Source organism: Mesoplodon bidens (assembly GCF_964165515.1).
Source record: "Mesoplodon bidens genome assembly, chromosome: 10".
NCBI classification, from domain to species: Eukaryota; Metazoa; Chordata; class Mammalia; order Artiodactyla; family Ziphiidae; genus Mesoplodon; species Mesoplodon bidens.
Window position 1 is genome coordinate 98042172 of NC_138172.1, and position 21208 is coordinate 98063379.

Sequence of the window (21208 nt, forward strand, 5' to 3'; positions counted from 1 at the left end):
TACTTAGTAGATCAGTCTTTAATTCTGGAAGATGGCTTTTCACAGAAACTACTTGCAGAAAGACCTCATCACTTTTCAAAATTTTTCTCTTTTTTTGGCCATGGCTCGAGGCATGTGGAATCTTAGTTCCTCGACCAGGGATCCAACCTGCACCCCCTGCAGTGGAAGCACAGAGTCTTAACCACTGGACAACCAGGGCAGCCCCCCTCATCACTTTTCTAACTGGTCCAGGGTTTCATTGTCAGTTTTGCATATTATCGAATGAAGTTCATTCCTCACAGGAATGTTGTGTGGAGTGAATAATCAAATAAAGCACGTTTTAAATGCCAGAGGGTGCCAAGTACTTTATTAAATTCTGGAAACATTTTCCCTTTGACTGAAGGGAATTGAGGAAAACAGTGCAAACCATTAATTAGAAACACTGTCCTGGGCTTCCCTGGTGGCGCAGTGGTTAAGAATCCGCCTGCCAATGCAGGGGACATGGGTTCGAGCCCTGGTCCGGGAAGATCCCGCATGCCACGGAGCAACTAAGCCCGTGCGCCACTACTGAGCCTGCGCTCTAGAGCCCGTGAGCCACAACTACTGACCCACTTGCCACAACTACTGAAGCCCATGTGCCTAGAGCCCGTGCTCTGCAACAAGAGAAGCCACTGCAATGAGAAGCCCGTGCACTGCAACGAAGAGTAGCCCCTGCTTGCCACAACTAGAGAAAGCCTGAGCACAGCAGCAAAGACCCAACACAGCCAATAAATAAATAAATAAATTTATTTTTTAAAAAAGAAACATTGTCCTTTAATAAGAAAGTAAAAGTTGTAACTAAGATATATATGGATACTAATGACTTAACAAGACATGAAAATTCATGATCACCATTGTAAGTATATCACATAATGAAACAACATACTAATAAGTGCTATGCTTTGAAAAACCTTTAGAAATAGAAATCTCATGTACCCCAATCAAATGATTCATTCATTCATTCACAGACATTTTTTGTGTACTTAGTGTGTACTTGTGTACTTTATGCAGGCACTGTGCTAGATTCTGGAAATATAAAACATAAGTGTAGCCCAAATGAGTACACGGCTACTACATCTTAAAATGCTATTGGGGATTAAATAGAGGTAATGTTTCTTAATCAAATTTATAAGCTTTTATACAGCAAAGGAAACCATAAACAAAACAAAAAGACAACCTACGAACTGGGAGAAAATATTGCAAATGATGTGACCAACAAGGGCTTAATTTCCTTTTTTTAAAAAATTCATTTATTTATTTGGCTGCACCAGATCTTTAGTTGTGGTATGCAGCATCTAGTTCCCTGACCAGGGGTCGAACCCAGGTCCCCTGCACTGGGAGCGTGGAATCTTAACCACTGGACCACCAGGGAAGTCCCAAGGGCTTAATTTCCAAAATATACAAACAGCTTATACAACTCAATAACAAAAAAACAAACCCAATCAAGAAATGGACAGAAGACCTAAATAGCCATTTCTCCAGAGAAGATATACAGATGGCCAGTAGGCACATGGAAAGATGCTCAACATTGCTAATTATTAGAGAATGCAAATCAAAACTACAATGAGTATCACCTCTCACCAGTCAGAATGAGCATCATTAAAAAAAGTCTACAAATAATAAATGCTAGAGAGGGTGTGGAGAAAAGGGAACCCTCCTGCACTGTTGGTGGGAATGTAAATTGGTGCAGTCATTGTGGAAAAGAGTATGGAGGTTCCTTAAAAAACTAAAAATAGAGTTACCATATGATCCTACAATCCCACTCCTGGGCATATATCCAGAAAAGACAAAAACTCTGATTTGAAAAGATACATGCACCCCAGTGTTCATAGCAGCACTATTTACAACAGCCAAGATAATCAACCTAAATGTCCATCAACACACAAAGAGAGGGCTTCCCTGGTGGCACAGTGGTTGGGAATCCGCCTGCCAATGCAGGGGACATGGGTTTGAGCCCTGGTCTGGGAATACGTCACATGCCGCGGAGCAACTAAGCCCGTGCACCACAACTACTGAGCCTGTGCTCTAGAGCCCGTGAGCCACAACTACTGAGGCCCACATGCCTAGAGCCTGAGCTCTGTAACAACAGAAGCCACCACAATGAGAAGCCCATGCACCACAACAAAGAGTAGCCCCTGCTCACCATAACTAGAGGAAGCCGCTAGCAGCAATGAAGACCCAACGCAGCCAAAAAAAATAATAAATAAATAAATAAATAAATTTTAAAAAATGATAAATGGATAAAGAACATGTGATTACATATATACAATGGAATACTACTCAGCCATAGAAAAGAACGAAATAATGCCACTTGCAGCAAAAAGGATGGATCTAAAGATTATCATACTAAGTGAAGTAAGTCATACAGGGAAAGACAAATATCATATGATATCACGTATGTGGAATCTAAAATGTGATACAAGTGAACTTATTTACAAAACAGAAATAGACGCACAGACATAAAAACTTATGGTTACCAAGGGGAAAGGGAGGGGACAGATAAATTAGGAGTCTGAGATTAACAGATACAAACTACTATAGATCAAATAGATAAACAGCAAGCTCCTACTGCAAAGCACAGGGAACTATATTTAATATCTTGTAATAAACTCTAATGGAAAAGAATCTGAAAAGGAATATATATAATTGAATCACTTTGCCATACACCAGAAACTAACACAACATTGTAAATCAACTATACTTCAATTAAAAAGATGAGGTAATGTTTCCAGAAAACGATCTCCTTCCAACCTCCTCCCTCCAGTAGTTTTCCAGCAAATCAGCCCCTTCCTACAGCTCTCTCCATTCCCAGGAGGATAAAGTTGCCTGGAAGCATACGAGTGCGAAGCCTCTCCTTCTCTTTAAGGTAGAGGCAGTTAATGGAGTTAACTCTGTTGTTTAAAAGCAGAATAACAGGGGACTTCCCTGGTGGCGCAGCTGATAAGACTCCATGCTCCCAATGCAGGGGGCCAGGTTTCAATCCCTGGCCAGGGAACTAGATCCCACATGCATGCCGCAACTAAGGAGACCTGAAGCCACAACTAAGGAGCCTGCCTGCCTCAGATAAGACCCGGAGCAACCAAATAAATAATTAAATAAATATGAAAAAAATAACATTAACAAAAAATAAAAGCAGAATAGCAAAAGCCGGAATGTGGAAGTGCAAAGTTCTGTTTACCTTGAGTCCCACCCCCAAAGGCCTGTCCTTCAGAGTCACAAAGACAGAGCCTTAGAACTGACATGTAAGAACTGTAACTTATGTTATATGAATTCCACTGAAACACACACACACAACAGTCTACAGGGTGTCCATAAAGCTGGAAACATAGGTGACTATATATAATGCAATTGAAGATATTTTCAAAGTGTAAAATACACACACACACACACACACACACAATGCTTCCAGACTTTATGTAGAATGGAAATCAAGTTCCACATACCTGGAATCCTGTTAAGTGTCACCCAGAAATGTTCATCAGGAGAGTAGGTGTCCTTCGACCACCCAAGTAAATCAGTGGCCCTCTGGTCTTGGAGAACAAAATTAGCAAATTCTCTTGTAAGGGCTACATAGCTGGAGCCAAAGTAAATGGTGAGATTATGGGGAGGAGACATTTTTCTTATCCAAGTCCACAGCATGAAGGAAAACAATTGGTATTTCTGCTCCAAGTGCATATATCTGGTCCTTCGGATAATATGAGGAGGAGGGAGCACCCCTGGGGTGATGTTTTTCCCTTTAAATCCTTTCAGATACTGAACGATCTCCCTGTTGGTTTTCAGGGGGAAATCTTGCCCGCAGGTGTTGATGGCATACTTCCACGGAACCTCCGAGTCTATGAGGTCTTGCAGGCAATTCAGGTCAGCCTGGAGCCTGGAAATTCCTGCATAGACCACAGACTCCCTCTTGGAAGCCAGAAAGGCATTTGCAAAGCAGCTCAGCAGCCTTCCTACCGAATCCTTGAAAGCAGAGGTGGCTTTCTCATCCACATGAACGCAGTAGACATTTTGAGGCATGTAAATAGCCCTGAAAAGCCTCTCAAATGTATCAAAGTCTTTGTGGATGACCATGACATATGCCAAAGGGAACTCAGCTTCGTCTTTGGACAGAGGTTTCATTATGTAGTGATTCTGGGTCAAGTATTGTTGGCAAGTTTTGTTTCTCAGTGGTGTCATTGGTATATTTCTATACAAGATTTTCTTTCCTGTTATAATCATGTCACAGACTTCTGCAAGCACTGAAGAGTTTGAGATTTTTCCCGCTGGCAGGTATTTTGGCAGGACTAAATTGTCGGTATAGAGGAACAAAAGAATTATAGAAACGGCCATAAGCCCTACAACGAACTCGAATACCTTCAGCTTCATGTTTCCTACCATCTCTTCTGTGTTTGTCACTTCATATCATTGCTGAAGTCAGTCTTCAGGTCCATCCCCCGACTGCTGGGGAATCTACTCCCACTTCTTATTTTGAGCAAGAAGAGAAATACTGCCACTCACTTAAGGGACAGTGGATCAACCACAAGCTGAAGTTCTTCTCTAACGATGAAGGGATTGAGTGGATCTGAGAACATGAGCCACTGGGGCCAACGGAGCAAGAGCTGAGCAGTGTTAGGTACCTTGGTCCAGGTCCATCTCAAGTTAAGACCCTAGCAAATCTGTCACGGCTGCTGACTCAAGGTGTTCCCCCGGTGCGGAGGGGGTAGAACGTGTGTCCGTCTTGCAGCGCTTTTACCCCGGAGAGGGACACCATCACCATCACCGACATCATGTTTGACCACAAGGGACGGTACATTTCTTCATCTTGGGGTCATATCAGTTGTTGTGAGGCAGGTCACCACCAGCAGTGACTGGTATTAATGTTGACAGCTCCCAGAATTGCTGAATAGCAGGGTTTCTCTTTACCTAAAGATAAAAATCAAGAATTCAGAGACGCGGGATTGGAAGGAATCTTGCAGCTTTTTCAGACCAGCTCGCTCAAGTCACAAGTGGAGCATATTGAAAATGAACTGTCACTGATGCTCTATCACCCTCTTGGCTCGGTTTTCTCACTGACAACCTAGGAGGTGAGCACTGACGTTACACCCACGAGATTGAAGCCCACACACGCACTGACTTGCCTGAGGGTCCATAATGAGTTCATGGTAGCATGAGGTCTCAACCCTAATAGGGTCGAGAATATGGTACCTGGAATATTCGCCCCCCCCCTTTTCTTGATGAGTTCGTCCCGTCCATCAGGCCCCCCATGTGGCACCCCTTCCCTGCCCTGCCAAGTCTGGGTTAGGAGCCCTTCCACCTGTTCTACTAGGACCTGGTGCCCCTCTCTTTGCTTGTCTGTTTGCCCCACCACTAGCCTATGGAGAGCGATTTCTGTCTACTGATCACTGGGTTTTTGGCACCTCGCTGATGTTAGGCAGTCATCATTAAATTAAGTCTTGTCATTTTTCTTCCCTCTGTACCGGGGTGGACAAAACTACAATGGGCATCACGGGTGAGGGCCAATCCACCTGCCACATGTTTCTGTACAGCCTGTGAGCTAAGAATTGTTGTACATTTTTGAATGGCTGAAAGGAAATTTGAAGAAAAAGAATATTTCATGATACATGAAAGTCAAATTTCAGTGTCCATAAATACAATGTCATTGGAACATAGCCATTGGTTTACAGATTGTCCATAGCTGCTTTCCCATGGCAACAGCAGAGCTGGCCAGTTGTAACAGAAACCATCTGGCCACCCAAGACTAGAATATTTACTCTTTGGCTCTTGACAGAAAAGATTTCTTGATCCCTCCCCTATAATTACTGATGTCTCTGCAAACCAGTATATTTTCACCACACCAAGATGACTACTGTGGACTTTACCACTTTTTCCTGTATTTTCTGGATTTCCTCATGAATGCTAGAATGACACCCTATTTGGTAGCAGAGCACGTGCTTTAAAGAGAGACTTGGAAATCTACAAACAACAAATGCTGGAGAGGGTGTGGGGAAAAGGGAACCCTCTTGCACTGTTGGTGGGAAAGTAAATTGATACAGCCACTATGGAGAACAGTATGGAGGTTCCTCAAAAAACTAAAAATAGAATTACCATATGACCCAGCAATCCCACTACTAGGCATATACCCAGAGAAAACCATAATTGAAAAAGACACATGCACTCCAATATTCATTGCAGCACTATTTACAATAGGCAGGTCATGGAAGCAACCTAAATGCCCATCAACAGACGAATGGATAAAGAAGATGTGGTACATATATACAATGGAATATTACTCAGCCGTAAAATGGAATGAAGTTGGGTCATTTGTAGAGACGTGGATGGATCTAGAGACTGTCATACAGAGTGAAGTAAGTCAGAAAGAGGAAAACAAATATCGTATATTAACACATATATGTGGAACCTAGAAAAATGGTACAGATGGACCGGTTTGCAGGGCAGAAATAGAGACACAGATGTAGAGAACAAACGTATGGATACCAAGGAGGGAAAGCGGCAGGGGGGGTGGGGATGGTGGTGGGATGAATTGGGCAATTGGGATTGACATGTATACACTGATGTGTATAAAATGGATGACTAATAAGAACCTGCTGTATAAAAAATAAAGTAAAATTCAAAAAAATAAAAAATAAAAAAAATAAAAATGTATAATGCTTGCTTAAAAAAAGTTATTAAAAAAAAAGAGAGAGAGAGAGACTTGGGTGGGTTTGGATCTTGGTTTTGCTGGTTCCTAGTGGTATGAGCTTGGGCAAGGGGTTTACTTTTCTGTTCCAGTTTTGTCATCTGTCAAATAAAGAAAATACCAGTAAGGTTGTTTGGCGGATGAATATGGGTTCATAAGTGGAATGCAATTTGCTCAGATCTTGGCACATAGAAAACTACTGACTACTGAAACTGCTAACTACTGAGTTGCAGACGGTCACTTTTAGAGGCTCACCTGCACCTCTGGTGAACCGGAAATTCAGAGCACGCTGCTTTGCCTGACTCCACTGTTTCTCAAACTCTGGCAAAACGCGGTGCTGCCACTCACTGGCCCTGTACAGCGTAGCTGGACAAGGTGGAAAATCTTGTGCATGGCAGGAAGGGAGAATTTTTGTGCCAATACAGCATTTTAGTCCCCCAGTAGACTGGGAGCAACTCGGAGGGAAGAACACGTCTTTGAAGACATAAGGAGGAGGGCTCAACATGGCATTTGAGCGACCCTGAAGAACTTCCCAGACCTCAAGGTCCCAACCCAACCAGCCAGCCGCGGTTTCCCTAAGGACATTTAAGCTGTCTCATAAGCAAGCAAATTGTTTTTGTGAGTTATTCCAGAAAAACACCATAGCAATAACTTCTATACATCTCATTAAGTCATTGGGGGACTTCCCTGGCAGGCCAGTGGTTATGACTCCACGCTCCCAATGCCGGGGACACAGATGGTTCGATCCCTGGTTGGGAGAACTAAGATCCCGTGCGCTGTGTGGCGCAGACAGAAAAAAAAGTCATTGGAAACAATGACATTTAACGAAGGTTCTGAAAAAATGGGACAAGAGACAGGTTAGATTAGATGGAAGAAAAGCAAGCAAGGTCTGGAGCATGGAGTACTCTTGGGGATTCTTTGGAATGTTCCGGCAGGAACAGCTGAGCAGCCTGTAGAGCATATGAAGGCAGTAGGATGCACCAGGGGTTGTGTGCCATCACTTTTATTATTCATTTACAGAATTAGATATCAGTCCTAAAAATAAAAATTTCCCCAGTGTCCTAGGCACACTCACATCAAAATCAAATCATTTAATTTTTGTGTGTGTGTGTGTGGTACGCGGGCCTTTCACTGTTGTGGCCTCTCCCATTGTGGAGCACAGGCTTCGGACGCGCAGGCTCAGCGACCATGGCTCACGGGCCCAGCCACTCAGCGGCATGTGGGATCTTCCCAGACCAGGGCACGAACCCGCGTCCGCTGCATGGGCAGGCGGACTCTCAACCACTGCGCCACCAGAGAAGCCCTCAAATCATTTAATTTTTATTCTTCTCATGTAATTTGAGTATCAAATTTTTTAATTCTCACTTTTTTTTTTCCAGGAAAGTTAAATGGTCACATAATAGAACTGTCCAGTGACAGAACTGGGAAGAAGCTTAGAGGTCATCTCGTCACCTGCTGTCATTTTATAGAGGAAAGCAGGATGCCATTCAGAGAAGGAAACAGCCGTGAGCACCACAGCCAGGAGGGGCAACTGGTCAGGGCTGATCCAGCGCAAGGCACTGCTTCCAAAAATGTTTCCTTCCTTTCGATAAAGATTTCAGGAAACAACATTTCACAAGTGCTTCTATACGCCTATTCAACTGAAGGACAGATTACACAAGATTATCTTAACTTCATGAGATTGGTCTTCAGTTCAGTTTCTACCCTTAGAAACCTAAGCTAAAGATAATATTTGTGCTTTTAAAAGAGGCTGATAACATATTTGCACTTTGAAGTCCAGTGTGATAACACTTATTCTGGCTAGTCTTTTTTTTTTAAGTTTTGAATTTTATTTTATTTATTTTTTATACAGTATTTGGGCTAGTCTTAGCAGGAGTAGGTAAATACATCCAAAGCCAAACAAAGACAATTTGGAAACTTTGCGACCAAAACTGACAGGTTTATTCAAAACTCTTGTTAAGGGCATCTAATTATAATAACATTTGTATTTATGACTGTCCTCTAAATCCTTAGTTATCTTCTGTAAGTAGATTATTTCTCATAAAAACAAGAGTTAACCCAATCCATCAGCATATTTCCAAGCACTTACCCATTGTCCCCACTATGAAGGCCATTGCTGATCTTTTCACCCCTCTTCCCCCGCACGCCCCCTACTCCTGTCCTTCCGTATTTGACACATTCTTACATTTCTGTCAAATTAGCTGAATGGAAGAGTAGTTTTTAATCAGGGGCACATGCTGACCCAGGAAAATTTAACACAGAATCCCTTTCCGGTCTCTGATACCGAGATCTGAAACATGGAAAATTCATATTCTACCCCTAATCACTGGCACTGAAGACTTGTTAAAGCATTTTTAAAAAATTTTATTGTGGCATACAAGCATATAACATAAACGTTGCCGTCATAACCACCTTGAAGTGTGCAGTACAGTCGTGTTAACTATAGATGCATATTATCAGCAGAGCTCCAGAACTTTCTCATCTCGCATAATGAAAATTCTCTACCCATTGAACAACAACTCCCATATCCCCTCCCCGCCCAGCCCCTGGTAACCACTGCCACCAATACTTAATCACCAAGAGCAAGGCCAGTATAACACCAGAGGCCTGTGATAACAGGAAGGAAGGACTTCTGGAGTCCGAGTCGTAGCCCAGTTGGTGAGCGTCTTAGGAATCACGTGGTTGCCAGGGACAGAAACCCACCCAGACAGAAGTTCTGTCATGTTAGGTGACTTGTCTGAGGCCGCCCCACTGATAGGAGCCTGAGTGGGGATTCAAGCCCCATCGACTGGCCCCAGAGCTGGAGTCTTTGATGGCACGGAGGCACCCTCCCGCCCCCATCTCCATTCTCAGCTCATCTGTCTTAGAGCAGAATCAAGAAGGCAGAGCATCGTCTTGTTCGACCTCAGCCGGGAACGTACAAGTCTGGCGACTCAGGTTTTTTTGCTGCTCTGCACATGTGGGCCTATGACCACAAGTATGGATTTGGGGGTTACACATTGTAGAAAGTAGACAAGTTTGCAAATATAGAATCAGTGAATAATGAGGATCAACGGTGTTTACTCAAGAGAAATCAAAGCGTGTGTTCATATATAGTCTTGGGCATGGCTGCTCAGGGCATCTTTATCTGCAACAGCAAAACATAATAATAGTAAAATAATAAATAATAAAATGATACAAATGTTCATAAACAGAGGAATGGATTAAAAAATTATCATATAGCCATATGATGGAATACTTCTCAGGATAAAAGGGAATGAACTATCTATACAAGCAACAACATGGACGAACCTCAGAATAGTCAGGCTGAAAGAAGCCACACCTCCCAAAAAGAAAGTACTTACTCTATGATTCCATTCATAGAAATATCTAGAAATCACAAACTAATCTATGGTAACAGAGCAAATCAGTAGTTTCCTGGGAACAGGAAGCAAAAAAGAGAGGAATTATAAAGAGACATAAGAAAACTTTGGGGGCCTAATGGATGTGTTCAGTATTTTGATTATACTGATGGCTTTACAGATATATTAATGTGTCAAAATTTTTCACTTGTACATGTATGGGCAGTTTATTGTATCTCAGTGATACCTCAATAATGCTGAGGACAAATCTGACAGAAAAAAAGTGGGATATAGTAATCCAGAGAATGATTAAATATTAAAATAATGCATATTGTATTTTTCTCCTGATGCCCAAGCTATGAATGTACTGAATGATATGGAATATTTGCAAATGTGCCAGGCACTGTTCTATGCCCTTTACATACAATAAATCATTTAAAACTCATATTGACTATTCTTCATGAGAGGGATACTAATTTTTTTTTGCTGAAGCATAGTTGATTTACAGTGTTTTAGTCTCAGGTGTGATTTAGTTATATATATATGTGTGTATATATATATATATATATATATATATATATTCTTTTTCAGATTCTTTTCCATTATAGGTTATTCCAAGATACTTAGTATAGTTCCCTGTGCTATACGGTAGGCCCTTGTTGTTTATCTATTTTACATATAGTAGTGTATATCTGTTAATCCCCAATTCCTAATTTATCCCTCCCCTCCTTTGGTGTCGGAAGCCATCCTGGAGCCATTGCATCATGACAAAGTCATGAGCAATGGAAGGTGAAACTGCAAGGCAGCACCGTGCCAGGAAGGTGGACTACAGCTCTGTTGTTATGTTTTATGATAATAAATTTACATACAGGGGCAATTTTGGGGGGATGTTGCTCCACGTGAAAGAAAAATTCCTCTAGGACTCCCCCTCCTGAAACTACCATAGAATGGGAAGTACCCACTAAAGCCCCGGGGAAATGGGTAAAGAATTAAGAGCCTGGAACTAAGGGGATGTTTTTATGAAAAACACCCTCTAGTATGGAGTTATGGCCATGGGCCGGAGTTCCTGATGACATAGGAAATTTATGGTCCTATTATAAAGGAAGATTAATTATAAAAAAGCAAATGACTAGAGCAGAATTGGTTGCTAGGATAGGGAGAAAACACTGTCTCAGTTGAAGGAAACAACAAAAAAGGGCATGCAGGGTATATTGTAAATATTTTCATGGAACCATTGTAAAAGGTTGCCCATGCAAGAAGAGAAATAGGAACAAGTAGCTCCAACTTTTACAATTAAAATAGTCATATAACTGCTTGGCTTGGTTACTAAGAAATAACCTGTGATTAATGGGAACTTGGGGAAATATTTTAATAGGACATCTAGAAACTAGGGGATATTTTTTTAAAAAATCTTTATAGAATATTTTGAGGTTTGATTGTGCTAAGATTGTTTGGTCACATACCTGGTAATGTAATCAACTACAATATATAAACCTGTGATTGTAAACAATAGAAGAAGAATAAAGACATGAGAGAGAGAAAACATGCGATGCTGATACTTTAAGAAGTGTAATAGAATTATTTCCTTCGCCGACGCTATCCATCCCTTGGGTATCCCTGGACTCGCTGGAGCTGGACTCCGGCACTTTGGTAATTGTAAGGGTTTTTTTTTTTTTTTTTTTTTTTTTTGCCGTACGCGGGCCTCTCAGTGTTGTGGCCTCTCGCGTTGCGGAGCACAGGCTCCGGAGGCGCAGGCTCAGCGGCCATGGCTCACGGGCCCAGCCGCTCCACGGCATGTGGGATCTTCCCGGACCGGGGCATGAACCCGCGTCCCCTGCATCGGCAGGCGGGCTCTCAACCACTGCGCCACCAGGGAAGCCCCGTAAGTTTGTTTTTTATGTCTGTGAGTCTATTTCTGTTTTGTAAATAAGTTCATTTGTGTCATATTTTAGATTCCACATATAAGCAATATCACATGATATTTGTCTTTCTCTGTCTGACTTACTTCACTTAGTATGAAAATCTCTAGGTCCATCCCTGTTGCTGCAAATGGGAATATTTTATTCTTTTTTTATGGCTGAGTAATATTCCGTTGTATATATGTACCACATCTTCTTTATCCATTCCTCTGTTGATGGACATTTAGGTTGCTTCCATGTCTTGGCTATTATTAATAGTGCTGGTATGAACATTTGAGTGCACGGATCTTTTCAAATTAAAGTTTTTATCTTTTCTGAATATATGCTCAGAAGTGGAATTGCTAGATCATATGGTAACTTTATTTTTAGTTTTTTAAGGTAACTCCATACTGTTCTCCATAGTGGCTGCATCAATTAACATTGCCACCAACAGAGGGATACTATTATTATCTCCCTTTTGCCCAAGAAAAAGCTGAGGCACTGAAAGGTTAAGTAACTGGCCCAAGGTCACACAGCTTGAAGCAGGAGAACCAAGTCTCAAAAGCAGGCAGTTTGGGGCCAGGAGCCAGGATCCATGCTCCTGAAAACTACATTATGTCATTTTCTTCTTGAAGGAAGGTAACTAACCTTTATTGAGTATCTACTGTATACCAAACATTGTGCTCAGTACTTCTGGGTTCCTTGTACAACTTAATTCTCACAATTACTCAAGAAGATAGAAGATATCATTTCATGTTTTTTAGATGAAACTGCTTAAATTCAGAGCATGTTCCACAGTGATTTCATATGTGAGCATAAACCTCATTTCGCCTGCCTCACCATCCACTTTGTTCATTGGTGTATTTCCTGTCCTTCCCTATGTCCCGTGTCCCTGATTTAATCCCTAAATCAGCTACAAGATGAGAGACACATTCTCCCTCACATAATATAAAGAAATGGCAAATTATAAACGAGGTCGGATATAACAGAGTGATCCCGAGTTTTCAAAAAAACAAATCCAGTTACTCCCGCCTCAGGAGGTAAAGCAATTACCTCAGGTAATTCCCCCACCCCTGAAGGTAGGCTGGATTTGGTCACTCACTGCCAAACAATAGCATATGGAAAGACAAAAATTGTTACTTTAATGCGGAGAAATCTGGCAAACATGACCTTGACCAAGTGATCAAAGTTAACACCTCAGTGGCATCTTGTGGATGTCAGAGACCCTCAGGTAGGATGGGATGAGAAGGGCATTTCACCTCTGTGGTATTCTTCCCCCCAAACTCATAATCGCATTATGAACTTGAGAAAATACATCAGATACACCCCAACTGAGATCCAGTCTAGAAAACATCTGTCCAGTCTTCCTCAAAACAGTCAAGGCAAAAAAGGCAAGCTAGAAACTGTCATAGACCAGAGGTAGTAAGGACACAGGACAGCTCAGTGAATGAGGGACCACGAGCTGGATCCTGGGACAAAAAGGGACATTAATGGAAAAACTGGTGACATCCAAATAGAGTCTGGAGTTTAGTTATTAGTAATGTATTGATGTCAATATCTAAGCTTTGACAAACATACCACAAAGGTAACGAGAGACGACACCATTAGGAGAAACGAAAACCAATGGTAGGTATATAGGAACCCTTTGTAATATCTTCGCAAGTTTTCTGTACATTTAGAATTAGTCCAAAGTAAAATGTATCTTAAAAATCGAATCAGCAGCTTTTATTCAAGCAAAAGCTGAGCTTGGACCCTTACTGTGCAGGAAGAAACACTTAGGGGTGCAGGGGTGCAGCCTGGCTTTCAGACCATCCCAGCATTGCTGTTGGAGCATCCAGTTCTGCAGCCACGATGCCAGCACGAGCCCTGAGAGCCCAAAGTGCCAACTGGCTTAAGTTTCACACTGTTAGGGGAGCTTAAACATTGACAGCTTTAATCTGCCACTAAGTGAAAAATTGACCTCAGGTCCTCTGTGTCCATAAAGAGAATAAGGGTATGTGTTCTTTCATTAATTGTGGCATCCATTGATAATCAATTTGATAACATTCCAGAAGAGTTTGCGATAAGGTGAACACACACACACACACACACACACACAATTCTATTATTGGGTTGCTGCTCTAGTAAGAAGAGCAGAGTTCTGGTTCCTGCCCTTACTGTGTAAATTTGAGCAAGATTCTGAGGTCAGAGGAACCTAGATGAAAGACAGACAGACAGACATTCAGACACACACACACACACACACACACACACGCACGCACACACACACCCCTATAGGTTTATCTCTGGGCAAACTCCCTCCTTCATCTTCCCTTCCTGTGTAACCCTCCCCCCAGGCATTAGTGGTACAATCTCAGAACTTTCCAGAGCCCCACACCTTTGCAGTAAAATCCCAACACTGAGACTGGCTATGGAGTAAAAAACCATTAGTCATCAACATGGAGAAGAGCTGGCCTTGGGTAGCCCTGGAGCTGCCATCATGATCTCCGTCTTAGTCTGGAATGCAATCCCGAGGAGCAGTTCTAATTAGCTAACATATTTTTAAATTTTATTTGTTTATTTTTATTGATTGATTGCTTGATTGATTTTGGCTGCACTGGGTCTTAGCTGCGGCACGAGGGAACTTCGTTGCGGCGTGCGAACCCTTAGTTGCGGCATGGTAACTCTTATTTGTGGCCTGCGGGATCTAGTCCTCCAACCAGGGATTGAACCCGGGCCCCCTGCATTGGGAGCGTTGAGTCTTACCCACTGGACCACCAGGGAAGTCCCCTAACTAGCTAACTAAACGGATTTGGGGGCGGTCTGCCTCGATAATTCAGACATTCATGTTGATCCAGGAGCATTCGGACTCTGGTCCCCTGCGAGCCCTGAGGGAGTGGAGAGGAGGGTACATTCCTAAAGTATGCACTGCCCGCCCCCCTACCCCAGCTCCCAGCGCCCTTTCTCTAGAACTGATGATTGTCTCTTTGCAGTGCAAATACAGTTACTGGGCAGAATGCTTGAGCAAGTTTGATCTTGCCCCAGCTTTAACCTTGCTTTGAGAAAAATGTGGTCGCTTACATTTCTCCCTCTTAAAATTGCTCAGAGACTGGCTCCCACCTCTTGGGTCTAGGCGGCCCCATGAATCCTGTCTCACCCTCTCTCCTCGGATCAAACTCAGTGACTTGCGAAAGAAGTGTCACCAAAGGCTCTTAAAGGCTCGTCAGGCCTATTCTCTGTTGTTTTTATTTCTGGAAGCATTTATTTCCCATAAATATCAGGTCAAAAAGGAGCTTGGCTGACATTTGCGATGATAAAGGGGCTAAGCCTGGCTCTGAACCCTGGGCTTCTGCTGCCCCAGCTGGCTCCGCGGAGCCTCCCAAGGGCTGGAAAGCTTGGGAGCTGCATGGAAAAACCGGGTAGTCAGAGGGCAGTGCCTATTTTTGTAAAGAGGGCAAGAAGGTGGCGTCAAGGATTACAGTTTCTCTCGCAGCCCATTGAACGCCTGGCAGGAAACGCGGCGAACGCAACAGTTCCCCGAATCCCAGTGAGCAGCTAGAGAAGTCTGCTCTGATTTGTACTCCATTAGTACAAATCTCCAACATTTTATTTCGTTTGGGTCTTGCTTTGAGAGAGTTCTTGAAAGGAAAATAATGGACAGATCACTCCCTGGAGGGTGAATCTGTGGGAGAATTAGGAAGAAGCCCTTTGACTTTGCCTTGGTGATGATGGAGAGAGGGCACACAGATAGTGTGTACATGTCACAGGTCTGTTTTTATTTGTATTACTTATTGGGATTAGTGTCCAGAGGAGCCATTCTCACCGATACCTAAAGTCAGTGCCCAGATGCTGTGGTCCTTGAAAGCTCAGGGCCAGGGATGATTGTCTGGGTTTCTACTTATCCCCCTCAGGACTTGTTCAGAGCTGGGCAGCAGGGAACAGACAGACCCGGGTTTAAATCCCATCTCTGGCCCTTGTAAGCTGTGTTCTTTGGAACAAACTGTTAATATCTTTAGTCTTCATTTACTCTGTGTATCAGTCAGGGTTCTCCAGAGAAACAGAACCAATAGAGGCTCTCTCTCTTCTCTGTCTCTTTCTCTCTCAATAGATCGATATCAAGAGACATTGATTTATTTTAAGGAATTGGCTCACATGATTGTGGAGGTTAGCAAGACAGCAACCTGTGGGGTAGACTCTCAGGCTGAAGATACAGCTGAGAGTTGATAAGAAATTCAGGCAAGAGTTGAACTGCAGTCTGAATTCCCCCAGGGCAGCAGGTAGGAAACTCAGCAGGGTTTCTGTGTTGCTGTGAGGCAGAAGTGCTTCTTCTGGAAACCTCAGTCTTTTTTTTTTTAACTAAAAAAATTCTTTTTTTCAGCAGGTTCTTATTAGTTATCCATTTTATACATATTAGTGTATATATGTCAATCCCAATCTCCCAGTTCATCCCACCACCCGCCCCCACCCTTGCCACTTTCCCCCCTTGGTGTCCCTATGTTTGTTCTCTACATCTGTGTCTCTATTTCTGCCCTGCAAACCGGTAGAAACCTCAGTCTTTACTCTTGAGGCCTTCAATGGACTGGACGCAGCCCATCCACAGTATGAAGGATAATTTCCATTAAGCAAAGTCAATTGATTTAATTATGTCAGTAATCAATCCCATCTATAAATCCTTTCACAGCAACATCCAAACTGGGTTTGATCAACTAATTGGGCACCAGAGCCTAGCCATGCTGACCTCTGAAATCAACCATCACACTCTGTAAAGTGTGAACAATAATCTTTACTCCTTCAGAGGGTCCTTGTAAGAATTGAATAATTGCATGGAAAGCCTCTACCGTGTCCTGCACATACTGGATGCTGGGAAAGAGATGAATACAATTATTATCTTCATCTCTAATTTAAATGATTTTAAATGAGAAGTTAGCCTAAAGCAGTAAAATTGTATGATCTTTCAGACAATTCTGGTGAGAATTCCAACTCTACCTTCTGATGATGTAGCCTTAGGCAAGACATTCTTTCCCCTCTGAGCTTCCATCCTTTCTTCTGGGAAACAGGGATTAAATGACTATCCTGCAAGGCTGCTGGAGGTTTCAGAGAATGCATGTGGAACGCATGGTACACAGTGCCTGCCACACAGCTGTCACTATGGTTGTGATTATTGACATTATTGTCATGGCATTATTGGGCACCTACTACTCCTGTGCTAAAGCCCATGTCAGAGGCATTTCAGGAGAGCCACATGGTGAGTATGGTTCACAAGCAGCTCTACCTGAAGCACTCATTGTAAAAATAAAAACGGTACAGTGGCAGGTAACACATAGATCTTGCCATGGGCTGGGCCCTAGTCTGAGTGCTTTATAGGTGTGGCTCACTTTATCTTTACAGCACTGTTGTGAATTAGATGCTTTCCTGTTACTTACTTTGCAGAAGAGGAAACTGACTCACAGAGATGTTAAGTGACTTGCTGAGGTCACATGGTGGTGGCAGCAGTGGGGATGCAATTCAAACCCGGGCGGATCGAAGACGGTGTCCACTCTCCTTACTGCTCTTCTGTACTAAGCATCACATTGGAAATGATTAGCTTAGGAAATCAGAGCTCATGTCCTGTGGTCTCTTTGAATTACTTTCTGGAGTCCTTCAAAAGCTGAAGGGAGACATGTTTGTCTGATTTCTAAAATCATTCATTCCTTTATTTATTCACTCATTTGCTCTTTTCACAAGAGCACAGTGTGAGTCCAGAGCCTCTCCTTAGGAAATGTCTCCAATACAACCCAGGTGAACGAACAAAGTAGAGGGGGTTGGGTAAGTAGCATCCAAAGGGGCGAGCCTGGACAGACGGCTGCAGTGGGAACCCCAGTAGCTGGGGATGTCCCCACAAGAAACTTTGGGTCTAGAAAGGTTGGATAGAAATATTAACTTAGACAAACGTTCCGCCCTTCTGATAAACCAAGAGACTTGCTGGTAAGCGCCTGGTAGATTAATAAACACTGGACAGCTTGGGCTCTGTGCCTGCCTTGGCCAGGCTTGCCCTGCGATGGCCCTGCTGCCTTCTCTCCTTGACACGTGTCCACAGGTGAACAGTAATCCACGCTTACCATTGGCGTCATTAAGAACACACAGAGAGAGCATCCTCCCGGCACAAGCTACTAGGTAGGACAGCACCCCACTTTTCCGCGGGACCAGGGCAGCAGGCAGTGTGTGCCAGTCCTTCCCTCTCTGTCCTGACACCTGAGGCAGTGTGCTGTGCTGGCTAAGAGTGTAGGTTTTGAGGACAAACACATGTGGCTTCAAATCCTTGTTCTTTTACATCTTCACTGTGAACTTGGGCAAGGGGTATGCCCTCTCTCAGTCTTAGTTTCATCATCTCTTGGAGAAAGACTGTTTTGGATGAAACTGTGTTCCACCCAAATTCATACGTTGAATCATTACGTGATGAGCCAGAGGTGCTAGCCAGAGCTCCAATGGCAATCATATTGCAAGACATAAATGTATCAAATCACCATATTGTGCACCTTAAACTTACACAACGTTATGTGCCAAATGTATTGATATTTCAATTGAAAAAAACGACCTCTGCTTACTAGTGATTTGAAGGCCCATAGCTCAGGTTCTACATCTATTTTTTGTTATATATATAAAAAAAGCAAACAGATAAACATCTGACCCTCTTCCTGGAGAGAATGGGGTATAGAAATTGTAGGATGTGAAAATAATGTCCCCTTTACCCCCTGTTTTGCCCCAAATCTGAACAGGTAATCTTGAGACGTGGGCCAACAAGAGTGAGGTAGGTGGTGGGAAAAAAGAGTTGCCTTACGCTTGCCAGGAACAATTACTCCCCAGACACTGAGGGTGTTTTCTCAACAAAAGGAATTGATGTGTGAACTTTGGCTGGGAGTTCTACCAGGAACTTGCAGCAAGAGCAGGTAGGAAGCATCTTTAGGAGTCTCTATGTATAGTATCATGTCATCTGCAAACAGTGACAACTTTACTTCTTCTTTTCCGATTTGGATTCCTTTTATTTCTTTTTCTTCTCTGATTGCTGTGGCTAAAACTTCCAAAACTAGGTTGAATAATAGTGGTGAGAATGGGCAAACTTGTCTTGTTCCTGATCTTAGCGGAAACGGTTTCAGTCTTTCACCATTGAGGACGATGTCGGCTGGGGGTTTGTCATATATGGCCTTTATTATGTTGAGGAAAGTTCCCTCTATGCCTACTTTCTGCAGGGTTTTTATCATAAGTGGGTGTTGAATTTTGTCGAAAGCTTTCTCTGCATCTGTTGAGATGATCATATGGTTTTTCTCCTTCACTTTGTTAACATGGTGTATCACATTGATTGATTTGCATATATTGAAGAATCCTTGCTTTCCTGGAATAAACCCCATACTACAAAGCTACAGTAATCAAGACAGTATGGTACTGGCACAAAAACAGAAATATAGATCAATGGAACAGGATAGAAAGCCCAGAGATAAACCCACGCACATATGGTCACCTTATCTTTGATAAAGGAGGCAAGAATATACAGTGGAGAAAAGACAGACTCTTCAATAAGTGGTGCTGGGAAAACTGGACAGGTACATGTAAAAGTATGAGATTAAAACTCTCCCTAACACCATACACAAAAATAAACTCAAAATGGATTAAAGACCTAAATGTAAGGCCAGAAACTATCAAACTCTTAGAGGAAAACATAAGCAGAACACTCTATGACATAAATCACAGCAAGATCCTTTCTGACCCACCTCCTAGAGAAATGGAAATAAAAACAAAAATAAACAAATGGGACCTAATAAAACTCCAAAGCTTTTGCACAGCAAAGGAAACCATAAACAAGACCAAAAGACAACCCTCAGAATGGGAGAAAATATTTGCAAATGAAGCAACTGACAAAGGATTAATCCCCAAAATTTACAAGCAGCTCATGCAGTTCAATAACAAAAAAACAAACAACCCAGTCCAAAAATGGGCCGAAGACTTAAATAGACATTTCTCCAAAGAAGATATACACATTGCCAACAAACACATGAAAGGATGCTCAACATCACTAATCATTAGAGAAATGCAAATCAAAACTACAATGAGATATCATCTCACACCGGTCAGAATGGCCATCATCAAAAAATCTAGAAGCAGTAAATGTTGGAGAGGGTGTGGAGAAAAGGGAACACTCTTGCACTGCTGGGGGGAATGTAAATTGATACAGCCACTATGGAGAACGGTATGGAGGTTCCTTAAAAAACTACAAATAGAATTACCAAATGACCCAGCAATCCCACTACTGGGCATATACCCTGAGAAAACCATAATTCAAAAAGAGTCATGTACCAAAATGTTCATTGCAGCTCTATTTACAATAGCCAGGAGATGGAAGCAACCTAAGTGTCCATCAGCAGATGAATGGATAAAGGAGATGTGGCACATATATACAATGGAATATTACTCAGCCATAAAAAGAAACGAAATTGAGTTATTTGTAGTGAGGTGGATGGGCCTAGAGTCTGTCATACAGAGTGAAGTAAGTCAGAAAGAGAAAAACAAATACCATATGCTAACACATATATATGGATCTAAGAAAAAAAAAAAAGGTCATAAGAACCTAGGTGTAAGACGGGAATAAAGCCACAGACCTACTAGAGCATGGACTTGAAGATATGGGGAGGGGGAAGGGTAAGCTGTGACAAAGTGAGAGAGTGGCATGGACATATATACACTACCAAACGTAAAATAGATAGCTAGTGGGAAGCAGCCGCATAGCACAGGGAGATCAGCTAGGTGCTTTGTGACCACCTAGAGGGGTGGGATGGGGAGGGTGGGAGGGAGATGCAAGAGGGAGGAGATATGGGGATATATGTATATGTATAGCTTTGTTATAAAGCAGAAACTAACACACCATTGTAAAGCAATTATACTCCAATAAAGATGTTTTAAAAATTAATCAATCAATCAATTAATTAATTTAAAAAAGAGCAGGTAGGAAAGGACAATAAAGATAAGCAGTCACCTTAGAGGCCCAGGCTTTGAAGAAGGTCACGATCTCAAAGAGAATGGGGAAACGGCGCAGGCCGTGCTATCGCCTTTTCTACAAAAACTTGAAAGACGTGTTAGCGAGCATTGTTTTCTGTTGCTGGCCACCAAGAACCTCAGCTGATACAGCCATGGTTCGTGGCTCTGCCATCAGACTCCCAGGTTTGAATCCTCACTTTACCGTTTACCTGTTGTGCCATCTTTGGCCAATGTGCTATCCTGCTGTAGCCAGGATAGCCGAGTCCCCCTAGAAAAGCTCCAACATCAGTCAG

General features: G+C 42.6%; 1 protein-coding gene across 4 annotated transcripts in view; it reads right to left on the bottom strand.

The window, feature by feature from the left end:
- GCNT2 (glucosaminyl (N-acetyl) transferase 2 (I blood group)) overlaps positions 1–21208 on the bottom strand; it is a 126908-nt gene that overhangs the window by 95382 nt on the left and 10318 nt on the right. For 3 of the 4 annotated variants that reach the window (XM_081245734.1, XM_081245733.1, XM_081245738.1), the window contains exon 2: positions 3462–4917. In XM_081245734.1, coding sequence (XP_081101860.1) covers positions 3462–4392 — 931 coding nt within the window. In that variant the 5' untranslated portion in view covers positions 4393–4917. Of the gene's footprint in view, positions 1–3461; positions 5057–21208 lie in introns of those variants that run through there. The other variant, XM_081245735.1, reaches the window with a different exon arrangement.